General features: G+C 41.8%; 1 protein-coding gene across 1 annotated transcript in view; it reads right to left on the reverse strand.

The window, feature by feature from the left end:
• ST8SIA1 (ST8 alpha-N-acetyl-neuraminide alpha-2,8-sialyltransferase 1) overlaps nucleotides 1–23,304 on the reverse strand; it is a 108,059-nt gene that overhangs the window by 51,957 nt on the left and 32,798 nt on the right. Inside the window, exons 3-4 of the mRNA XM_002187229.7 lie at nucleotides 4,205–4,314; nucleotides 246–338 (exon numbers count right to left, since the gene is read on the reverse strand). Of these exons, the coding sequence (XP_002187265.4) occupies nucleotides 246–338; nucleotides 4,205–4,314 (203 nt within the window). The remainder of the gene's footprint in view (nucleotides 1–245; nucleotides 339–4,204; nucleotides 4,315–23,304) is intronic.

Below are 23,304 nucleotides of genomic sequence, written 5' to 3' on the forward strand. Positions count from 1 at the left end.
GAATAGTCTGGGGCACCCATCAGCATGTGCTCCCTTAGCTCTCCTGCTCACACTGAAAGTATCAGAGCTTTAGCCTTCAATTATTTCACCTAGCACCAAACCATTGCCTACTGCAACTTTTCCAGATCCCCTTCCAGGATCAGATTATTAGGAACACAACACTGATGCACTAATTTCTGTAACACAGATAAAGCATTTTTCTTTTTGTCTACCCCCAACCAGAAAAGGAAAAATCTGCTCTCTACCTTTTTTGAATTATACTGGGATTTGCAGTCACCAGCTGGGTTTTGGATCCAACGTCCTTGCTGTATTGACTGGATAGAGGAGGAAGGTTGCACCTGCACACAAAGACAGTGGAGATTTTAGATGACATTCAGGACTGACAGGCTTCAGAAAATGTCAAAACTATGTATTACTACAATTGCTCCCTACTATACCACACCTATAAGCATTTTTGTACCAGATTGTGGGGAAATAGAGAAATAAAACCTTTTGCAGAGATGAGATCAGTGTAACTGCTAAGGAAAACCAAACATGCACTTGACATTTCTGACAGGCTGAAAGGCTGTGGAAGAGGCTGTTACTACCTACAGAAGAACTTCTTTAAAAAACCCAAACTCTTTAAAAAAGTTATGTTTTTCACTGTTTTGTCTTGTTTACCAGTATCTGGCTTCAGAGGGATGATACCACTCTGTGGTATTACAGGCTTTATTACTGGCATTCTTAATATTACACTGTGAGGTACCATCATCTTATAGACTTTACTGAGGAAACACAGAGGAAAAATCAGGTTGTTTTTTGGACACGTGTGTCTCAGTGCTGCTCACAATCTTGTTCTGGTGGGCAGGGTGATGATGGAATAAAGCCAAAGCAATTGAGCAAATCTACTCTGGGAAGCAGAGAATCCAGACTCAATAAACCAGAAGTAGAGGGAAACATCCACACAGTGAACAGTCCTAAAAGCCCCTCTGTAAAGACCTAGGAGGAGGAGGAAGGTGCAGGAGATAATGGTGAAGATACATTCAAACAGTATCCAAGCCTGTGCACTGCCCCAAAAATTAGTCAGGGGAAATCCACTCACATAAAAATTGCACTAAAAACTGGTTTCCAAACACTATTAATTTCAAATTTCTCCTTTAAAAGATGACATGAAGAGTATTTGGAATGCTTAACAGGCAAAAACAAAACCATGATTCTCAAAGATAAGCAGAATTTGGATTTTTTTTCAGAGAAATGCTTTTAGGTGTTTATGTTTTTGGGGTTTTCTCTCTGAAGTTTTTGTTAAGTTAAAAAACACAAACAAACAACCCAAAACCAACTAACAACAAAAACAACAAAACAACAAAAACCCAACCAAAACCACAGTGGTGCTATATCAGCCTCTATCTGCATATAAATGCCATCTCTCAAAACCTTAAATTCTCATATAGAAATGCCAAGGAAAAGGACAGCAATGTCCTAACTACATGGAACACAGATGAATTAAATCACATTCACCAAGACATACAAAATTTCCAGGAACATTTTCTCATTTTCATGAATGTGTTTGTTAAGATGTGTACAATGTATTGAGATTTCAGTCAGGAAACAGCTTCTAGTTCACTCTACCACAAATTAGGAGAAGCTAGGGAAAGTCAAAAGAAGACAGAAAAAAATAATCAAAATAAGAGGTTTCAGAGACTGCAATCATTGATAGGAAGGGGAAAGGAAAAGTCCAGAAGCATAGGGAAATTTTAATTCTCAGACATAAAAAATTATAAAGTCTTAACAATAAAAAAATCCTTAAAAAAAAGTAAAATAAATGTCAAGCAAATATTTGTGAAGGAAGATTTATAGCTGATTTGCTCTAGGGTAGAAAGGTGGCATAATATCTCTGGCAGATCACATTTTGATGCTCTCTGCTTTGAATAAACACAAGCTCATAGGGCATGCTTTTAAAAAACCATTTTTGGTTCAAGTTGATTTGAAAGCACCATGAGGGACTAAGACCTCACCCTAGTTTTTATCATCCCAGCACCTAGATAATGACAATTCTTTCCTAAGCCAGTCACAGATGCGTTATTTAAACACATCATCAGCCAGTCTGATTCCCACCTTAGGTGCAGGAAACATTAAGCAATGGCCTGAGAATGCACAGGAAACTGCAGCACTTCTGTTACTTGACCTTCCCAGTTGTTTTCTTGCATTGGTCAGCTGAGCGTTCTGCAGGTGAGGGACACACCAAAGCACAAGACTCATACTAAGAAACTTTCTTTTTAATTCTCTTCCTGTTATAACTGGTACTGAGAAGTGAGTACATGAAAAATAGAGTTAAAGACATGGCTCAGGACTACTACCCAACACTTGGCTCTTAAAATAAGCATTAGCAGGTAGGGAGCAGGGTGGTGGGGGGGAAATTTATATTTCTTAGGAGTAAGAATTACAAACTTAAATATCAGAAGAAGAGCCAATTACAGCCACAATACCTAAACATGTAGACCATATGCACCTTTCTCATTGCATATACAGCTGGCTATGCCTTAGGGGCTGAAAACTGCTGCTCTTTTCCTCTCTGGTTGGAACAACTGTGTTTGTAGGAGATGCTCAGCCACCAGATGAGTTTAAACTCATTAAATAACCTCATCAATTACAACATATGACTGCAGTCATCTTCTCTCAAATGACAAAGCTTATGGAAATATACGCAAGTGAAATCAAAACTCAGGTGAAGGGAATTAACAAACAAGGACAAAACCTGGAAGGACATCTCACACTGCAGAAATACTTTGAAGATATTACACAAATTTCTTTTCAAAAAAATGAAAAGTGTTATGGAAATCACCATTGCGTTCTTTCTCTCTCAGCTCTCAGATTATAGATATGACATTTAGGAAAGATCAACTAAATTTTCCATTAAAATTATTTCATATCACTAATAGAACAGAGCCAGCAGACAGTGACTGTGATTCTAGCAGGATTCTCCCTGTTGCTTATTTCTAAATCAAAGCAAGCTCTGTACATACAATGATTGCTTTACCCTCCCTGCAGAGAAACAGGGGTTTATAATCAAGCTAAAATAGCTGCTGTTTTGTTGGTTTTTTTTAAAACTTCAGTTGTTTTTGTAACTGGTTGCTCCTACAGTATTTGAATTTCTAGAAAACGTAGAATAAAGAAACTGCGCACACACTGCAGTTTCTTGTATTTAGTCTATGGAACACCTAAGGAGTTTTGCAGTAATGGCAATCAGAGTGCTGCTCTCCCCCTGTGCTTTACATCTCTTCTCTAAGTGCTCCAAGTATACATTTCCCTTTGCCTTTAATTTGTTCTGTTTCTTTGCATTAACAAGGATTTAATAATGAAGGCATTTTTGGTCTTTGCAAACCAGAAATTACAGGAATGGTTTAGAGCAAATTTGTATAGTTTTATAATAAGCCATCAGGATCGAATAAGGAGACTTGTTACAGTGGGTGTTCATTATGCACCCATCAGAAACCCAAAGAAACTCCAATTCTCGTCTCTTTTGGAGCATTCCTCCAGTTTTTCCCCCACAACATTTCTCTTGTTCATGTTTATCGGGGGGAACTAATTTCTGTCTTTCTTCCTTAAGGACCGCAGACCTAGAAAGTGCCAAATTGAATCACAAAAGCAGGAGCTGGTGCAACATCCCTCCTGACAGGTTCTTGTAAATTAAGGAAGGTTGGAGGGCAAAGAAATGTGAAGAACCACAAAAACCTCACATCAAGGGAAGAAGTTTGGCCTTTTCTCAGACAGCCACAGTTCAGTCTTGAGCAAAGGAAAACAAAAGAAGATTTTGGCTTGTAGCAACTCAAGCCTCACCCCGTAAATCAGCCCATACTTGTTCCGAGTTCCATGGCTTGCACAGACGGCATTTAGTTTCAGAGGACAGCACAGAGCAGGATGAAGTACCCTGGGCACCACTGCACAAATGCTGAGAAAAGCAGCTCCTCAGCATTCCCTGAGACTCTGCACAAGCCCTCACCACTCCACTGACCAGCACTGTCCCTCACCCCACATCCCCTGGCAGAACCAAGCCAAAACCCTGGTTTGCCTCTCCTCACACTCTGACCCAAACTTGTGGAAAGCATCCTGCAAAGGCAGGGCAACAAGGCAAATGATGGTGGATTAAGCCAACTGAACAGCTCTGAAAAGCTGAGGCTGAGCAGGTGGAAGGGGGGATAATGTGTCATTAAGGTTTCTGCCTTACCGCATGACAAAATCTGCTTGATCTATTTGTCTGCCGCAGCCACTCTTTTTCAGGATCCCACCGTTTCCCACCACGGAACATTTCTTCAGTGGCAGCTGGAAGGGAGTAGCCTAGCAACACAAAACGAGACCAGTTTTACAGAGGAGAACACAAACATCTTGGTAGCAGCCACTCCTGGAGAGCCTAGGGAGGTGTTAGGGCTCAAAGTAAAAAGGAGAATTAGGAGTGAATGGAAAAAAAAGTACAGAAATTAGCTGGTAAGTGCATGCAAAACCAATCTGATCCCCACTCCCCAAACCAGGATGCAACAAATGTGATACAGAAGATGCTTTTCTGCAAAACCAAAACTGCCTGGTCCTGATGCAGAACTGGCCAAAGTCAGGCAGTTCACAAGCCTTCCAGGCAAGCTGCAGGGACACAGGAAAAACAGGACAACCAGGAAAACAGGAAAAACTATCCTTGACAGTGATCTTCCTGAGCTGATATACAAAAGACACCTCTGAGGAAGGAAGGAACAGGGAATGCTGCGATGACAGAAAGTGTACTGACAATCTGAGTCACCCTGGCTCTCTCCATGGTTGTGTTGCTGGGCCAGGTCAATCCAGAGCCTTAGGCAAAGATATTTGGAGCTTGACAGCAGCTCCTTAAACAGCCAGTTGCCCAGACACATTACCAATTAGTATTAGCATAAATTAAAATGGGAGCATTTTAGTTGAAGAGCTCTTGTAGCTTCTCAATAGGGCATGAAAGTGCAAAGTCAAATGGTCATGAGATCCTGTGCACCAAACACAGTAATAGATTAGATCTGCATAGTGCTCATTCCAGAGGATCTCAAAATATGGATGGGACATATTTCTGTTAGCCCCAAGCCTCTTGTGAGCTTGAGGCAGTCATGTAAGCAGCACACAGCACTTCAGTGCAGCCCAGCATATGAAAAAAAAGGTGGTGAAGAGACATGTGAATTTAAAGCAGAGTGATTTAGTTACAGAATGTGATTTGTCTACAATACAAGAGTTAATACTCTCCTCAAGCAAAAAAAACCCCAAAACAAACAAAAAAACCAGAAAAAAAAAACCCAAACAAAAAACCAAATAAAAAAACCCCCACCTGTGCAGGGATTTTTATTTATCAAGCCTGTCGAAGCCTGACTTTGCAGCAGAGACAGAGAGACAGGAGTTACTGCACAGGCCTCAGAGCACACGGATGCCAGGGGAGAGAGGATGCAGCAGAACACAACAATTCTCTCTGGGTGGCCTCACTTGCATGTACAGAGCAACATCTGCCATTGCATCATAAATTCACCAGGCACTGCAATACAGGACATGGTCCAGAAAGCAGAGCCAGGATTCCAGCACAGACTCTGCATTTTTAGAACTTATTCCTACTGTCTTATTTCTCTTCTTCCTAGATTTACTTGCTTCGTCCACCTTTCTCTGCAAACTACACTCCATTCAGCTTGCATAAAGTCACAACCTGCTTTTTAATGAAAAAAACTAACTCTGGATTAAGAAGGGCTTAAGCAGAAAAGTAAATTTTAGTGTCCTGAGAGCCAGCCATGGTTAGTAATGTACTGATAGCGCAGCAGAGCAATACTGAATATGCAGCTGCATTCTTGTCCTGCATCTGCCTTCTCAAGAAGACTTTTTAACTTACACTTACTGAACCAGGAGCATACCTTGAGACTCAAAGGACATCTCATCTCTGAGATGACCCTGATCCAGTGAGAACTCACATTCTCTGTGAAGGCATGGGGGTGGGAAGCAGAGGAAATGCACACTATATGTGTTCTATAAATACCAGTACCTTTCCAAAGATACATCAAAGCTTCCTCTAAGACAGCTGGTTATACAAGGCTGTGCAAAACCACAGAGGCAGCAGACATTAACTCTTGCTTTTAAGAGTAGTGGGCACAGTCACAAATTCTGTGCCTTCAGACCCCTCAGTTTAGCATAAATTTAGACATTTAGCAGTTGTTAAATGCTTCCAAATTCTGTGCATTGCAAGCAGCCTTTAATATTGCTTGAGATGACTTGCTGTGCTTCAAGGGAGAATTATTTCCTGTTCTGCTCAGAGATGATAAAACCAGGTCTTGTTTGCATGTATACTTTGGTTTCCAAAAGCTGATGAAGTTTTGTAACTCTTGTCCTTCTGTTACCCTGAACACAGGCTTGCTACCTGGTGTGCACAGAAAATTCCGACACCAACATGAGGTAGTTCTAGTTTTTATTTTACTTTGTACAAAGTAGGGAGCATGGTGGGAGCCCACATTTTGTGTAAATGGGCACAATTTCTATATTTTAACAAACAATGGCATCAACACACATAGGTTCCAAATTACACTATTTTTTCATTAATCAAACCCTTATTTACTACCTATATATCTCTTGCTTGTCATTCTAATTCTTCTCCCCCCCATTTACTGCTTAGTCCTGTTAACTTCACTCCTGGTAGCTCTTGTCCAAACAGGCTGTTCATTTCAGAATAGCACTCCCTTTCCCTTCAAACAAAGGCTTAGCCAAGGCTGTAAATTCCCACAAGTTTCACAGTGCAACTACTCAATCACACCTGCTGATTAACAACAAAACAATTCCCAAGTTTGGATCACATCTGGGACTAAGTATCAATTCAGAGAGTCTAAGAAGCAAAAGAACAAGATCAGGGCTGGCAGGGTGATGTGAAGAAGACAAAGGAAAGCAGAAGGGGCAGATTATATCATCAGGATGGTTGTCCCTCTGCCCAACCTGTGAAGATCCACTTGCACACAGGAGGAAAACCAGGCTGAACACAGCTCCTGGTGGAAAGCCACCATGCCCACAGACACTTTTACCTGCCCCAGCAAAGTCCTGAAGAGTTAGGACATGGCACAGACATCAGAGTCTACGCACCACCCTTTAGATTACAGTTTTCCAGAAGAATACAGGGGGTGCAAAATCCAAAGGATTACCTGTCTCTGTTCCTTGCTGCCATTTCAGGTGCTTTGAGCTTAAAGAAGAGCAATCACTTAGGAAGACCTGAGAAAACCCTGCTTTTGTTATCTTGTACATGACTTAGTTTCAGATGTTCAGTTCATAGATCTGTGTTCTTGCTGAGACTGCAGGGACAGTCCAGGAGCTCTTTGTCCAAATAAACACATCACTGTCTGGTCACACAAAACTGATACAAGTCCTAGATTCAAGTATTGCCCATAGGCAACTATGAAAGATATGGCTTTTTTTTTCTCTCACCAAAAAAACCTTCTATTGCTTTCCTTCTTTACTTTCCACATTACAACACTTTGCTAGGCAAGTTGTCAGTTCATAGTTGACAGTGTGTAAATTCCCACATTAAAGGGACCCAGCTGTCATTTATGCTAAATGGTCACAAAAAGCTCAGCTGTTTTTCTCTTTAGAATTCAATTCTAACCTAATAAACACTGGCTTTAGGCAGGATAGTTGTAACAAAGCATTTCCACTAATATTAGCTTCCTGAAACTCAGTTATTGTCAACACATCTTATTTCCTTCATTCATAAAATTTTTATGAATGGCCAGAGTCTTGTGGGTGGACTGGAAAAAAAACATCTGCAGTTTATTTAGTCTGATAGAAAAAATGTACCAGAAAACCACCAACTTATCCCCATTATTAAGCAATATATTACCATAGAATTTACAAATACTTTTAAATAGTATATCTTACATATTGGAAATAAGCAGGATGAATTCCCTTGTAAACATAAGTAATTTATTAAATTAATCGAATAATGAATTTTTTAAAAAGGTATCTCCCAACAAAACGAGAGACAGGAAAGCCCCATTGTCTCATTTCCCCCCTTTTTAAACTCTACTGACAATAAGTGAAGGCATTCTACTTCATATTTATGTAAACAAAAGAAGAACCTGCACATCCCCCTGCAAATTCAATGACAAATAAGCACACAGAGCAATAGATTTAAACTCCCAATTGAATATGGGACTAATTTAACACAGCATCTCTCAAGCAATGCACTGATTAGTTTCATCATTCATCTAAGTAGAAATAAATCACAGTCATCAGTTAAAAGAACATTACACATGCTAACAAAAAATAATTTTAGCTAATGCTACTCTAAATCACTTTGATTCCATTGTTAGGTTGTTAATACACTAATGTTTTGCCCACTCACTGCCAAAGACTTGAATCAGAAACCAGGGTCTTACTGGAAAAACAGGGAAAACTACAGTATTCAGCCTCTGCTTTAATGCTGAGGACCCAAAAACCATTGAAAACGCTGAGAACATAAATTAGAATAACTTATCTTTTAACAAGCCTTTTGAATTTGATAGGGATGCTGTAATTTTGCTGTCCCCTTTGCGAAGGCAGCATCCTGATGAGCAGGTGCAGGAGCCCGTAGCAAGGAGAGACCCAGGGACAGCAAGGGACAGGCACAGGGTCACAGAATGGCTTGGCTTGGCTGGGACCTCAGAGATCACCCTGTTCCAACACCTCTGTGAAGGGACACCTTCCACTAGACCCATCCAAACCTACCTGGCCTTGAACGCTTCCAGGGATGGGGCCTGTTCCACTGCCTCACTCCCTCACAGAAATGCATCTCCAGTTCCACACATCTAGTCTAAACCCACGCTCTCTCACTGGAACAGGTGGGACTCTGATTCAAATGTGATTATTCCAAGAAGAAATGGTGGCAGTGACTATGAAAGAAGATAAAGCAGCAATCCCACACTGGACCTCCAGCTCCCTTCTTCAGTTGATTTTGGCACTGCTGGCTAGAACATGTAAAACCTGAAGCTGAGTGTTTGTACCAAAGAGAAGCTGTCCAGGTGGGACAAGCTCCTCTGTAGGTCCCCAAGTCTCAGCCATGACAGTGGTGTCTTTATTCAGCCCTGAGGTGGAATTCACATTCAGACTTTGCATTCAATGCAAACTTTGCACTCTCCACCAATATGTGCTTTAGGCAGTATTGTTTATCACAAGATTAGAACCTCAGGAACCATTCACACAGGAACAGAGGCTACCAAAGACCACTTGGAAGGCTAAATGCATTGCTGTGCTGCTGCAGGAAAAGCTCTGCTACCCAAAAGCATCCACGAACTGCAGAGAAGCTGCATGCTAAAGAGAGAACACTTTGCAACATTATTCACATAAACCACAGAGCAGGAGTGACTAAGCTGGCAGTCACTTCTAATTCCAGCTGTACTTTAAGTAGGAACTTCAAAATGGTGTGATCTTTAACAGCCTTCTACCCAGCATGATGTCACCGCAAGGGAGCACTTGTCTGGAATTAAAAGAACATTTCAAATTGCTGATGTGACATTTAATTCAATAGAGTCAGCCCCCATACAGCCAGGACAGCACAGTGTGGGGATTATGGAAAAAATAAACCAAAAAAAGCACATTTGTACATTGGAACAGACTAATGACTGTATATCATAGACGGTATTTTAAACAATGAGTGCTCTGGCCGTGTCAAGGGTGTTCTCCCTGACAAGACAAAAATAATAAATAGGTGATAAATTCCAAAGGTCTGCATGATTTCAGGATCCAAACTTTACGACTTGCAATGCATTAGGACCCCGAATTTTGGATTAAAAATCATAAAAAGAAAATATCATTTGGTGATATTGTGGGGCTGGGGAGGGTTCCTCTTATTCTAAGAGATCTTACAGCTTCCAACATTTCCACATCTGCTCCAAGTCTGAGCAGAAGAGAAAGAGCTATATCAACCTCTGAACACCAGGGTTGCCTTAATAAAATGCTTCAAGCTTAAGCCAAAAAAAAGGGCACCAAAGCCTTTGCAAATTGTGACTGTGTGCCGCATGGAAACAAGGATGAACACAAATCATCACTTCTGGGCAGAAAACAACATGTTTAATATCATGCAAATCTAATAAACAACACAAGCAGTTATGATAGTTTAACGACTTGTCTTGCAGGTCTGGGAAAATGCAGCATAAACTTCAAGGCAGTTAATCTGCTGCCTTGCAGTGCACAATATCCTGGCTGAGCAAGTTACTCTCTGCAGGCACACATTAACTCTCATGCACAAAAGCCTTTGTTAAAGTAAACAACTCTTACATTCGAGGTAGAGAAACAAAGACAAAACCAAATAATATGACTGCCAAAAGACAAAATCCTCCAACTCTTGCCTATACTTTCTCCCCCAGTGATTTCCAGATGCACAGTTTGAGTAGCAAGCAGAAACCAAAAGAAAATAGGGAAAATTGCAGGGTATCTGCTTACTCATGTCTGGTGTAGGAATAAGCAAAGAATGTTGAACTGTTCTCTTGTGGCAGTGTGGGATAATACATAGCAAGGAAGATATTGGGAGATTTTGCAAGACCAACTATTGCTCAGGAAGGGGTGCTGTTTACTTTTCCCAGTTTTACAAAAGTTTTATCAATAATTTCATGTTCCACAAAATCTTATTAGCAAGACACAAAATATGCAATAAGTAAGGCTAGTTTCAGCTCATAAAAAATAAAAAGGGCTTCCAATCCTACTTGCAGAAAGGACAATAACACTTAAAGAATGGAATGGATCTCTAAATTCCTGATCCCACTGATATGAATAACCAGGTACAGCAGAGATAACTGATCAACTTATTTAGGCATCAAAACATGGATTTACTTATCATGGGAGGTATCACAGTAGCAACACACTTCCATTTTGACAGTACCTCAGACAATGAACCTCTGCAAGGAAAAGATCCTCTCATTAACAAGTGATCCTTGCCTTCCTGTTACCTCTGAATAGTTCATATGAATCACTGACATCTTTTGAGATTCACTGGTTAAAAGGACATCAAAGACAAGTCGCAAGGATTGAGCTATCCAGGAAAACTATAATTGCAAACTATAATTTGCAATTAGAGTTTGAGCAGAGTTTAAACCCTAAGATTGGCTTCTCAGCAGCGTGAAAAGACTGCTTATGTTCATACTTGCACACTTCCATTTTTTTCTCCTCTATTAATGAGAAAAATTAAGCCTCTTAAGAAGGTTTCACTTACCTTATCAACAAGGAGGCAAAACATAACTTTTAAGACAAATTTCAGACTTTGAAAACTCCAAGTTTTCCCACAGATAGGGAGGTTGTTTAACAATGTACCAACCTGCATCTCACACCTTTAGTCTGTCCTTCACACAGAAAGCTGTATGGCACATGATCTGCCTGATGGAACTAACAAGACATGAAAAGCTGACACACAGGGCTTGAAAAGCAATAACAGCATACCAAGAGAGCACAAAGACTTCCAAGGATTGCACATCAAGCAGTCTGCATTTACAGGTCTGCATTTAGAACACTTTCTTCAAGACAGTCTTTCTGCAGAGAAGTAGAGCCAAGGTTAAAAGCCCTTGCTGGAAAGTCAGAAAGGAGGTCAGCAGCATCAAAGGATTTGCACATAATGAGTGACTACCAACGTGTTTAAAAAGCCATGCTTACCAAATAAGGAAGTAATTAGAGGGAAGTGCAGTGTCATGTCATGTCTAAAGGTTATGAAAACAGAAGTTTAGAAGGCCAAGGAGGTAAGGGGGAATAATTACTGCAATTACAGAACCAATGAAGTTTCCATTAGCTATTTATTTTTCTGGCAATAAAACCAAAATGCCTTAAAATGTATTTTCACACAGGGGCACAAGAATAATTAATGAATAACTTATCATGACTGATTTGAATGAACAGGAGTCACTTCTACATCAAAAATAAAACACTTAGCAACATAAGATTAAATGGGGGAAAGTGCCATTTCATTATATAAGGATATAACTTCCCTAAAAAGTAATCAGAAAATGCCATTTTTTTGCAAGCTTACACAAAGCCTTTTCCAGGGATGAGCACAATTCCTGTGAGGAGCAGCTGAGGGAGCTGGGGGCGTTTAGCCTGGAGGAAGGAGGCTCAGGGGGAGCCTTCTGACTCTCCACAAGTACCTGGAAGCAGGATGCAGCCAGGTGGGGGTCAGGTCTGCTCCAGGTACTAAACAACAGCACAAGAGGAAGTGGCCTCAAGCTGTGCCAGGGAAGGTTCAGGCTGGGCATCAGGATTAATTTCTTCACTGAAGGGTTTGCCAGGCACTAGAATGGGCTGCCCAGGCAGGTGGGAGAATCGCCACCCTTAGGAGTGTTCAAGAAACACACGGATGTGGCACTCAGTACTCTGGTCTAGTTGACAGGGTGGAAATCATCCAAAGACTGGAATCTATGCTCCTGGAGGTATTTTCCAACCTAAACGATTCTGTGACAGTACTTTTGGGGCTCACTCCCTGTAGGAATGTGCCCCCTTGTTGACAGAGTAAACAAGTTACCCTTTGTCCCCTTAAAAAGGAAAAAAGCCCAGAAGTTTCTCTCCTGAATTTGGTTAAAAGACACCTCATAGGACCTTGGAGACCTCACCTCAAACTTAAGGATAGCTAATTGGACAGGAGCCAAAAAGTCCCACCTCAGCAATTCCCTAGAAAAGAAAAAAACAGGTAAATGGCTTTTGTGAAGTGTTTTCAAAGGAGCAAGAACCTCTTGCCCTGGCTCTGTTTTTCTCTGTAAAGAGCTTTTTTTATTTTGCCTTTTATTAAAACTTTTTGTTTCCAACACTGTCACAAGGGCCATCCTGCTACTTTATGCCACCTGAGGTAGCTGAGCTATAAAGGGTGTGATGTTTGTCTATGAGAACTGGTAAGACCTGGCTTGAACAGACAGAACAACTCCCCCACTGAGAGCACAGCCAAAGAGGGCAGGCCTGAGGGACCCAACCCAAGACTGCACGATTACGCGTTAGGATCTGAAATCTGAGTCCTTTCCTCACTGACTCGGCCCTTCCCTTGCTTTTACCACCAGAGGATTCACATAAGCCAGCTCACCTCCTGCTCCAGCAGGGCCAGCGGGTCACTCCTGGGTGCTGCTTGTGTGTGCCAGGACCTTGGACAGCTCTGGGATGCTCTGGGCCCCGGCTCTCCCCGCCAGGCACAACTACAGCCATCCCCCGAGGAAAGAGCCCAGCACAAATCCTGTGCCACCCTCTGCTTCACGCTGCCATTTGGAGAAGACAACGAAAAGTTTCAATAAGCTGCAATTCTCTCCTGCCAGCTGAACAAACAGCCATGGAACTGAAGTTCCAGATGGAATTTCTCCAGGGGGTTAAGCACTGGAATGGACTGCCCAGGGAGGTAGGTGGTGGAGTCACCATTCCTGGAGGTGTTCAAGAAATGACTCGGTGCTATGCTTGAGCTCACAAGGTGGTGATTGGTCAAAGGTTGGACTTGATGACCTTGGAAGTCTTTTCCAACCTTAATGATTCCATGGCTCAGTGGAATCACAGTAGCTGCTAGGACACCATATTATTTTGTTATTTTTAAGGTATTGTCAGACCCTGCAAGTAGGGTTTGAGCTCCCTTATCAAGCTAAAATCAATTTTATTTTTCACTTAAAGCAATTCCCAAACCTGCTGCAAATCTAGAGCAGCAGGAAGCTCTTAACACAATGGGAATGGATTGAATAGTCCCTGAGTAATTCGTACTACACAACAGCAAGCTCCTTGAGCCTAGAGGCTTTCCCTCCACTTTCTTTTTGGGGCCTACTTCAGCCCCAGTTTAATGGCCAGGCTGAGGAGGGACAGACTCCTATCAGCAAACATTTGAGCCTTCTGACCTGGCAGAGGATGGGACAAAAAAGCAAACAGCTTGGAGTGTGCCAGCAGGGAATATCTGAGTCTCCAGCAGGGATGAGAGGTCATTAATTAGGCTCATACTGAATCCACTCTTAGTATTTGCTAACATACAGCACTAACACTCAAACATGATGGCTGCAGTTTCCATGCAGCATTTCCAAAGACATCCTTAGGCCAGACTTGTTTCTCTGGCTGAGAAAATTGTTCCATTCTGCCTCTTATACCCACTCTGCTGCTTTACTTTTCATCCTTTTGCCAAGGTATGTCATACAAGAATTGTCATAACCTTTCACCTTTTGACAACTGAGTTGTCCAATTTTGATACTCCCCAAAATGAAGCTTCTAAATTTTCCTTTCACTTTCTTTATTCACATGTTGGATCTCATGGAAGACAGCACAGGCTGGTTGTTGGCTTTTGATAAGAGATATATAAAATCATAGAATGGCCTGGGGGCTGAAAGAGACCTTAAAGGTCATCTTGTTTCAACACCTTTCACTAGCCCAGGTTACTCAGAACCCCATCCAACCTGGCTTTGAACTCTTCCAGGGATGGGGCATCCACCCCTTGTCTGGGCACCCTCTGCCAGGGCCTCACCCCCCTCAGAGTGAAGACTTTCTTCCTAATATCCAATGCAAACCTACTCTGTTGGCTGGAAGCCATTCTCTCCTGTCCTGTCACTACTGTGCCCCTGGGTTACATCTTCCACAGGATTGCTGTTTTTTTTTAGAGATAAGTCAATTACAGAGAGATATTGAAGTGTTGTTGCTCTCCACACATGTCTAGATAGCCTTTAAAGGGCAGGCAAGATGACTGTTATACAATATATTCTCTTTCAATATTCTTTCTCCAGCCAAAAAAATTCACACTTAGAGAAAATGTTTTTTCCCCTAGGCATAGAATCTCTTATAATACAACCTGTAATTAGAAAGTCATATTTGGTTCTTTACTAGTGATACAAAAAAGAGAAAAGATACTACAGAAGTGAACCACATAGGCCTTCCATATTTGTCTTGGTCCTCTGACAATGCCATTCATGATGCCTATAAACAGCAGGTATTAGACCATGCCATTGCTAACAACCAAGTTAGCAACGATATGGTGCCCTTTTTTTCACAGTAAAGAAGATTTTAGTGACTCTACAATATGCAGAGAACAAGCAGATTAAACAGATTCCTTTTAACAGCACCCCCCTTGTAGTCTTACTTACATTTTCATACCTTCCAACATAGCTGTGTACTCTTTTCACCACAAACAAATGGGACTCTGTCTTGTACTGCCAAAGACTACATATCCTATTCTTTATTGTTCAGCTTCTCCTTTTAGTCAGCAAAGCAATGGCACATTTGGGTGTTTCATGTCACAGTTAAATCCCAAAGAGAAACCTTACCAGAACTATTGAATTTCATTGAGCTTTTGTATGAAAATCTTGGGAGGCCTGTGAAGTTCGTAGTCTTTCATAAATCACATCAAGATTCAACTGAAAAGTTTATGGATATTAGTAAGTTAATGGCCTGCATTTTTCATTCATGAAATAGTTCAGTGGCAAAGCTTCCACTCAAGCAGTGAGAATTTTCAAGGTTTCATTAAGCCTGAAGAGGACACTTAGATACAACTGACTGGCAGACTCTGCACTCCAAATATTCCACTGAAGAGGAGGTTGTTTTACAGCACTTTGCTAAAGATAAATTAGCAATGATTCTGCATCAGAATTCAAAATGGGCAAGTCATTCACAGCAAGTTTGGCAAAGTGGTGGGTCACAGGCTACATGGTTTTGTTTAAATCACTTCTCCCACTCCTACTTAAAATTCAGACATCCAAACTCAGTACATCAAAGAAATGCAAGAGCTCCACTGAACTTGCAGCAATTCACATGTACCAGGAGCCACACAGAACGAGCACAAACCCCACGTGTGTCAGAGGAGGAGCTCCACTCTGTCAGCCAGCCAGAGGTGGAAATTAAACATTCCCTCAGGAATTTCCCTCTTAGCCCCCCATACTGTGAATCCCGCTCATCCCAGGGTGTGCTCCAGGGAACAGCTCCTCAGTTTCGTACATTGGGTGAGTAAAAGGTGAAAAAAAATCCCTTTTCCAAGAGCATAGGTGGATGCAAGGCTCCAGGCAGCCAGCACTCAACACTTCTTTCTCCCAGCTGCCACACACAACCTATTCCAAAAATGAAGGCACACAGGCAGACAGACAAAAGAAAGGATTTTTTTTGTCTGTCTGTGACAGAACAGGTTGCTATGAAGGACAGACATCTAAGGCAAATGCTCACACCATAGTCAGATAAAACCCTCCTGTAGTTCCTAACATGAAGCATGTGTTCATATGAAGAAATATCAAGCCCTAACATGGAGAGTTTTCAGCAGAGATTTCCTTGGTAGATAGAATATTTTCAGTTGCTTCCCAAGCACATACTCCTTCCACACACATACTCCTACAAAAAGAGGCTACAGCAACAAAAATGCAATTAGAGGCCATAACAGCAATAAACAGAGGAAACAACAAACTCCAAACATGAATGAAAAAAACACTGTAATAAATAAATGAGAAGAGCAAGTGCTTAGTGCTGATCCAGCAGATGAGGTAATAGCCTACACAGCTCATTGGACAACCCTGAACTCATTTTCTCTAAACACTATTGTAATTTATATCCATTTTCACAGCCACAGTGGTGCCTTAAAGAACCTAAAGCACAAGAGTAATGCTCAGTCATTCAATTAACAGCCCAAGCAGCTGTGAGGATAGAAATTAAACTTATTTTCTCCATAAAAAATCTGTAATTTCTACAGTGAATTTTAAATTTGAGATAGTCTGGGTATGAATTTCAAATAGAGGATAATTAAGGGTAGCATTTCTCAGCATTCTGATTGCAATCCGGATATGTGGTATGTTTAATTTCTGTTTTGATTGTTCACAGCTTTCCAGGATTTGGCCTGGGATATGATCTGCCAGCAGCCTTTCCATGGCACTCTAAGCACAGAATTCCAAACCCCAGAGAACCTACAGGCTGCAACACAGCCTCGACTGCATCTGCTTTATTTTCTGCTCCTTCCCTCAAATCAAAGTTTTTCTCCTCCATCTAAATGAAACTACTGCAAGTCCCAAAAGAGTGGGAAGAATAATATCCAAGTACAGCACAAATTGCTCTTAACACACCAGCAAAGTAAAAATTATTTTCACTCAGCTCATCATTTTTGCAGACACAGCTTTTTTTATCCCTTGAATAAGTAGCTAGACATCCACTAAAGGCAAAACATAAAGACATGGCAATCAAAAGACAAATTTTCAAGTAAAACCTGCTGCTTTTAAATTTACTCTTTCTGACAGGAATTTGGAGTGCACTGCAAATTAAGTGGTAGTTAGGCATATGTTAGTGAAAGGAAGAAGACTCTGAAAGCATGATTCCAGAGAAAATGCTTTTTGGAAGACCATGAATTCTGGTAGAAAGGCTACTCAAAGCCAAGCATGTATCTTGCACATTTTTGCAAGTTGTACTTTACTTAGCTTCTTTGAAAGCACAACAGGGTATTAACATATTTTCCAGAAGATGGAAGAAACTTCCTAAATTTACAGGGAAAAGGGCTATGAAGTGACTGACTTGGATTGCTGCCAAATCAGGAATCCTGCACAACTTACGTTTTCCATATTCAAGTTTTAAGGAGATGTCAAAAATGAACCCCACCTGATCCACTAAGAAGATATTTAACAAAATCATCTTCCAGGGTTCCAAAATCATGCTCTGTAGAGCATTAAAATAACATCCAACTGACTTGAAAATTCCACAGACAAATGTCATCACAATACGCTGATTGAGAATGGAACCAGGGTTTCTCTGTGATCTGAAAAGATCAAAACAGCACAAAGAAACAAATGGAGGGAGCAAAGGAAACCATAATAACACAATAATTTAGGATGGACAATACCTCCAAGGTTGTCAAGTGCAACCTTTGAGCCTTCACCAGCTTGTCAACTAACCAAGGGCACCGAGTGCCACGTCCAGCTGTTTCTTAAACACCTGTAGGGCTGTGGCTCCACCATGCTCTTTACCATCACAGCTCCTTTCATCACTAAATTTTACTGGATATGAATAGAAGCAGCTGTGGCTTAGATCAGGCAAATACAGAATGTACCAAAACCTCATATAGGCACTTAAAACCTCAAAGAACTGTACACTTTTCCCTTCAGATATGGCAAATCCAACCTATAATGCCCAGCATATAACCTAATTCCACTGGAGCTCTGCTCTAGGTCACAGATTCACAGCCTGGCTGAAGAAGGTCCACCAGGACCCCCAGGTCCTTCCCTGCAGAGCTGCTTCCCAGCAGCTCTGTGCTGATTACACCCCCAGCCTGTGCAGGATCCTGCATTTGCCTTTGTTCAATTTTAGGCAGCTGTTCCCTGCCCATCCCTCCAGCCTGCTGAGGTCCTCCTGAAGGGCTGGGGATCTCCTCCCAGCCTGGTGTCAGCAGTGAACCTGCAGAGTAAGGAAACTCAGATTCTGCTCATCCCTCAGGTAACTGCTTGCTACCCCCAAGCACAGAAGAGAAGTGACACCTATCACCTGGGATCTGCAGAGAAGGAGTGCCCTGCAAGAGCCAGGCATATATTTTTTATAAAAGCACTTTGATTTTATTAAAAAATACTACCTCTCCTAACAAGGTTTATTTTATCTGCGTTCCTATACCTTCAAAGCCACAACAGAGCTATCAGAATAACATCAGAACAGTATTTCAGTGTTACTACAGGGAGAAAAAAAGCCATCTAGACAAAAGAATAGGCAGCAGCAAAGCAAGTGCAGCTCCTGCCTGCCACCAATGATGAGCAAATCATTCTACAGTTCAGGAATTGACCATGAAAACAGGTTATTTTCTAGAGCCCTTGGAATTTCACTCCAGGTGTGCAGATTACTCTGGTATTGGACTACTGGAGCAGTACTCCCGTGGAAGGGCAGTGTCTGTCTCTGTGCAGGACTCCTGTGCCCACAGCAGGATAAAGCAGAGGAGCCAGAAGTGTTACACTCTGGGAAACAGAAAAATAGGGTCTGTGCTCTTCGCCTGCATCCCTGCAATGACTGTCTCAGAGGTCTGTGCTGAGCTGCAGGGACTGCACACAGCAGCCCAGAAAGCACTAATGATGATCCCCTAACTGTGAGTAAAAGGCCAGCTAGAAAGTGATACTGATAAAGATTGAAGAACAGCAGCAGTAGGTGGGGAGACCTGGGGGCTAGCTAGGAGGGAGTGCGGAGACAAAAGTGTGCAGAGAAAAGCAGGATAAAGAACTGAAGCAGCAGACCAGGGAGCTGTCATTATTCTCCACCAGAGAAGGGGACACTGATCCAAAGGAATACTGAGGGTAGCAGATGTCTGTGACAAAAGTCAGCACAAAAGTACACTGGAATGAGAGAGCTTCGAAAAAATATCGATTTCCTCTCACCCTCTTACCTATAACAGAATTAACCACAAATAATCCTTTGAGAGAATGCATATGCTAGTTCACCTTACTTCTATATTACCAAAATACCTGTTGCTCTCAACAAAAGGTGTATTTACTGTTCTACAGTTTTTCCCCCTCTCAGTCAGACACCAACTCTAACTTCAGCTCAGGCATGGAAAGATCTGACTGACAGGCCAGAGTTTTGCTCTTGCAGATTTGAAGACCAAGGGTCTATTAGGAGAACTTCTGTAATCAAGACCTCAGTGAGGTCTCTTGGCAAATCAGGTTTGACTTTGATCTGTCTTTTGCATTGTCATCTCCATGAAGAAGTAAGGGTAGCAGAGTCATGCAGAACATTAGCCCTTGACAGATGTGTGACAAAAACCCAGTTCAGCTGGTGACACTATTTAGGAGCAGGGCAACTTAGAGACCAACCTGCTTTTCTGCAGCTGGACATGCTCTGAAGGAAGGAAAACATAGCTCATCGGTGAAGTTAAAACTAAGAAGCTCTGAGGACCCTGCCAGGTCGAGCTGGGCTCTCAGGTCACTTACCCTGGGCGACTATTACCCTCCACAAGAGCTGGCAGAGAGAATCAAGTGCAGTGTTCCATAAAGCAGAGAGCAGCAGTGCTCACAGCAAAGGGAAAGAAAGGAGAAAATATAGCAGGGACACAGCTATTAACATGTATTTTACAAACCAAATGAGTGTGAAAATCAAGTTTACATGGTTAGCAAGAGTAATATTGCATGGAGGTAACTGGCATATCAAACTTCAGAGTACAGGAAAAATGTAAAAAGGGCCAAAAGCTTATATATAAAAAAATAAAACCAGGTGTTATATCTTGCATAGCAAATTACTGCGAATGAGGAGATCCTTGCAGGATCAAAATGCTAATAATGAAGCAAGAAGGATCTAATTTACATTGGAGTAGACCCATGGTGAACGCTTTCTAACTTCACCTCTGTGTTTTTTACCTCTGATGAACAAAGACCCTTTGAAAGCACAAAAAGCAAGTTTCTGGTCTACTAGGAAATGTTATTTATTTTGTAGGCTTCCCATAACAGCAGGCTTCAGGAAAGTACTCAGCCTTACAAGTGCTCAGTGGGAGCACATATCAAACTTTGGAGAGAAACCAACATTGCTAATTATCACTAGATAGGTTTTTCCTACAACTTCCTTATCTCTCAGAGGGTCTATTCTCAAACAAACAGCTATTCAACATGAAATTCACAAAACATAGGGACTACCTTGGCACCATAACAACAATCTGGTGTAAATGCACACCTGAACATGGTAGTATCTGATTGCATCTCAAGAAAATAACATAGAATCAGAATAGTTAGGGTTGGAAAGGACCTTAAAGATTATCAAGTTCCAACCCCCTCCCATGGGCAGGGACACTTTCCACTTAGACCAGGCTGCTCAGAGCCCCATCCTTAAATAGTTCCAGGGATGGGATATACAGAACTTCTCTATTTCAGTGCCTCGCCTCCCTCATGGTAAAGAATTTTTTCCTAATATCCCATCCAAACTCACTTTCTGTCAGTGTGAAGCCATTCCCCTTGTACTGTCAGTCCAGGCCCTGGTAAATAATCTCTCTCCACCTTTCTTGTAGGCTGTCTTCAGGCACTGGAAGGCCACCATGAGGTCACCCCAATGCCTTTCCTTCTCCAGGCTGAACAACCCCAATTCTCCCTGCTTTCCTCACAGAAGAGGTGCTCCATGCCTGTAATCAGCTTTGGTGTTTCTCCTCTGGACTCACACCAACGAGACCATGTCCCTGCTGTGAAGGAATCCTCCTTCAGTCAGACTAGACAAAAGCACTCATTCACTGCATAAAAACAACAGCTAATAAAGGCTGAGAAACTGGGGGAAAGGAAAAGAAGGCAATTCTTTGTGATCCAAGAAGCCACAATACCAAAATTATGAGTCCTTAGTAGAACTGCACTCAGCAAAAGGTTACAGGGCTAAAGCCTGGTTCTGCTGAAGTTAGCTGAAACAATTCCGTTGACTCAGAACTATCCAGGCTTCACTTACCCTATTTTACCACGTATTTAATTACTCATTTTGCCACCACAGTTCCTTCTGTATTCGTATACTGGCCTAAGTATCACAGGGGCTCTCTAGGTCTCTTCCTTTCTTTGTTGTTCTTTGCGTGAAGGGAAATGAATAGGTCCAGCATCTCTATCTGTTTACTGGGTGGGAAAAAGGGATTTTGCAATATTTCTTCCCCAAAACTCTGCCTGAGTAAACCCTCATTTTAATTTTCTCCAGAGGTCTACAGGCATAGAGTTACCTGTGCAATAACACCATGCATCACATTTGGACAACCAATAAGTGCCTGAGGGAATTGTTATAAAGAGCATCATATTCATACAATAATTATTTCTCTTTGGCTTTCTCATTTTGACTGGCAGAATACTGGATCACAGTACAGATCTCTGTAACCTTTGCTTTTATTGTCTTTTTTGACCTAAACTGTCTCCTATTGAGCCCAGTCCCAACACTTCAATTTGCAGCATTGCTCCACAGTACCAAGTTACACTGTGCATAGAATAATCAGCAACACTAAATACAAGTTTGTTCAAGCAGAAAGGTGACATTAAGCTCTGCTTTGGAGTATTTGGTTCTGATGTGTTGTACCATTCCAAAGGATAAATCTGAGAATATATTTCTGAGGGCACCACACAGTTAATTGGCACATTTTTCTAACAGACCATAAGAAAAACAAAAACATTCAGAAGTTAAAAAAAAAACCCAACTATTTGAGTAAAAGACTTGTGGCTGTTCAGCCTAGAGAAAAAGACTGTGGAGAGACTTGATAGCAGTCGTATGTGGAAAAAAAGAAACAAAAAACATCTCTTAACTTATAGCCAAGGGGAATTTCAAGTTAGATGTCAGGAAATGTATTCTGTGTATAAGGGCACCAACTTACTAGATTGGACAGCCTAGTGGGTTGGAATTACTGTGAGGAAGCTGTAAAAATTATTAGATATATATTTCTGAAAACCATGAAAGATGGTAGACTTCGATTAGATGTTAAAAAGAAATGGATCCTGGAACAGGATACTCAGAGCAGCTGTGGCTGCCCCACCCCAGCAGCGTTTGGGGCCAGGCTGGATGGGTGTCATGGTTTGACATGTCAAACCACGACAATGGGGCTCTGGACAACCAGGTCTGGTGGGACGTGTCCCTGCCCATGGGGCATGAACCCAAACCATTCCAACGTGCTGGCAGAGCTGCCAGCCACAGGGCAGAGGGCTCTGAGCATCCCCTGCAGACCATGGCTTGGCACAGCTGTCACCATGATCCCACCACAAACTGGTGCTGCCTTGTGTTTTGGTGCAGCACTGCCTCCTTGTTGGGTTTGACACTGGCCAAGCACCAGGCACCCACAACAGCCACTCACTCACCCACCCCTGTCACAGCTGGGCCAAGGAGAGAAAAAAATTAATGAAGGGTTCATGAGCTGAGCTTGGAAAAACCATCTGCAAAGCCAGATGTGTTTTTATGAAGATTTCTCTTCTCCACAACATACCCAGACTGGCACTGCCAACTGCCCCCAGCCCCAAATACCCATGGTTGGCAGACATCTCTAGGACAGTCTTTGAAAAATAAATTATAGAAGGAGAAGAAAAAAAGACAATTTCCCCACTGAAAAGAAAAAATTCTTTCTGCAATTGGTATTCACAGTCATATTACACAAGTCCAAATTCACTGGGCCATTAAATGTCAAATGTTGGCTCAGTTCATAGCAGTACTTTCAGCTTCCTCGCCTTTGCCTGCCACTACAGACTAACCCTTTGGCCACCACATTCCAAAGCCACCTCAGGTTGGTAGTGACTAGCCACTAGACCATCTCCAGCACAGATTCAATTGCCAAATTTCTCCTAAAATTACTCCAAAAGAGTATTAAGGTTTGTAGATCAAGAAGGAGAAAGGAGCCTGGATTTTTGGTCTGAGCAAGCTGTACATGCAGGATTTATGCAGTACATCCTGAAGGAAGATAGGCATGCTGTGTTATTTTCCCTG

The sequence above is a fragment of the Taeniopygia guttata genome, chromosome 1A (genome assembly GCF_048771995.1).
Source record: "Taeniopygia guttata chromosome 1A, bTaeGut7.mat, whole genome shotgun sequence".
Lineage (NCBI taxonomy): Eukaryota > Metazoa > Chordata > Aves > Passeriformes > Estrildidae > Taeniopygia > Taeniopygia guttata.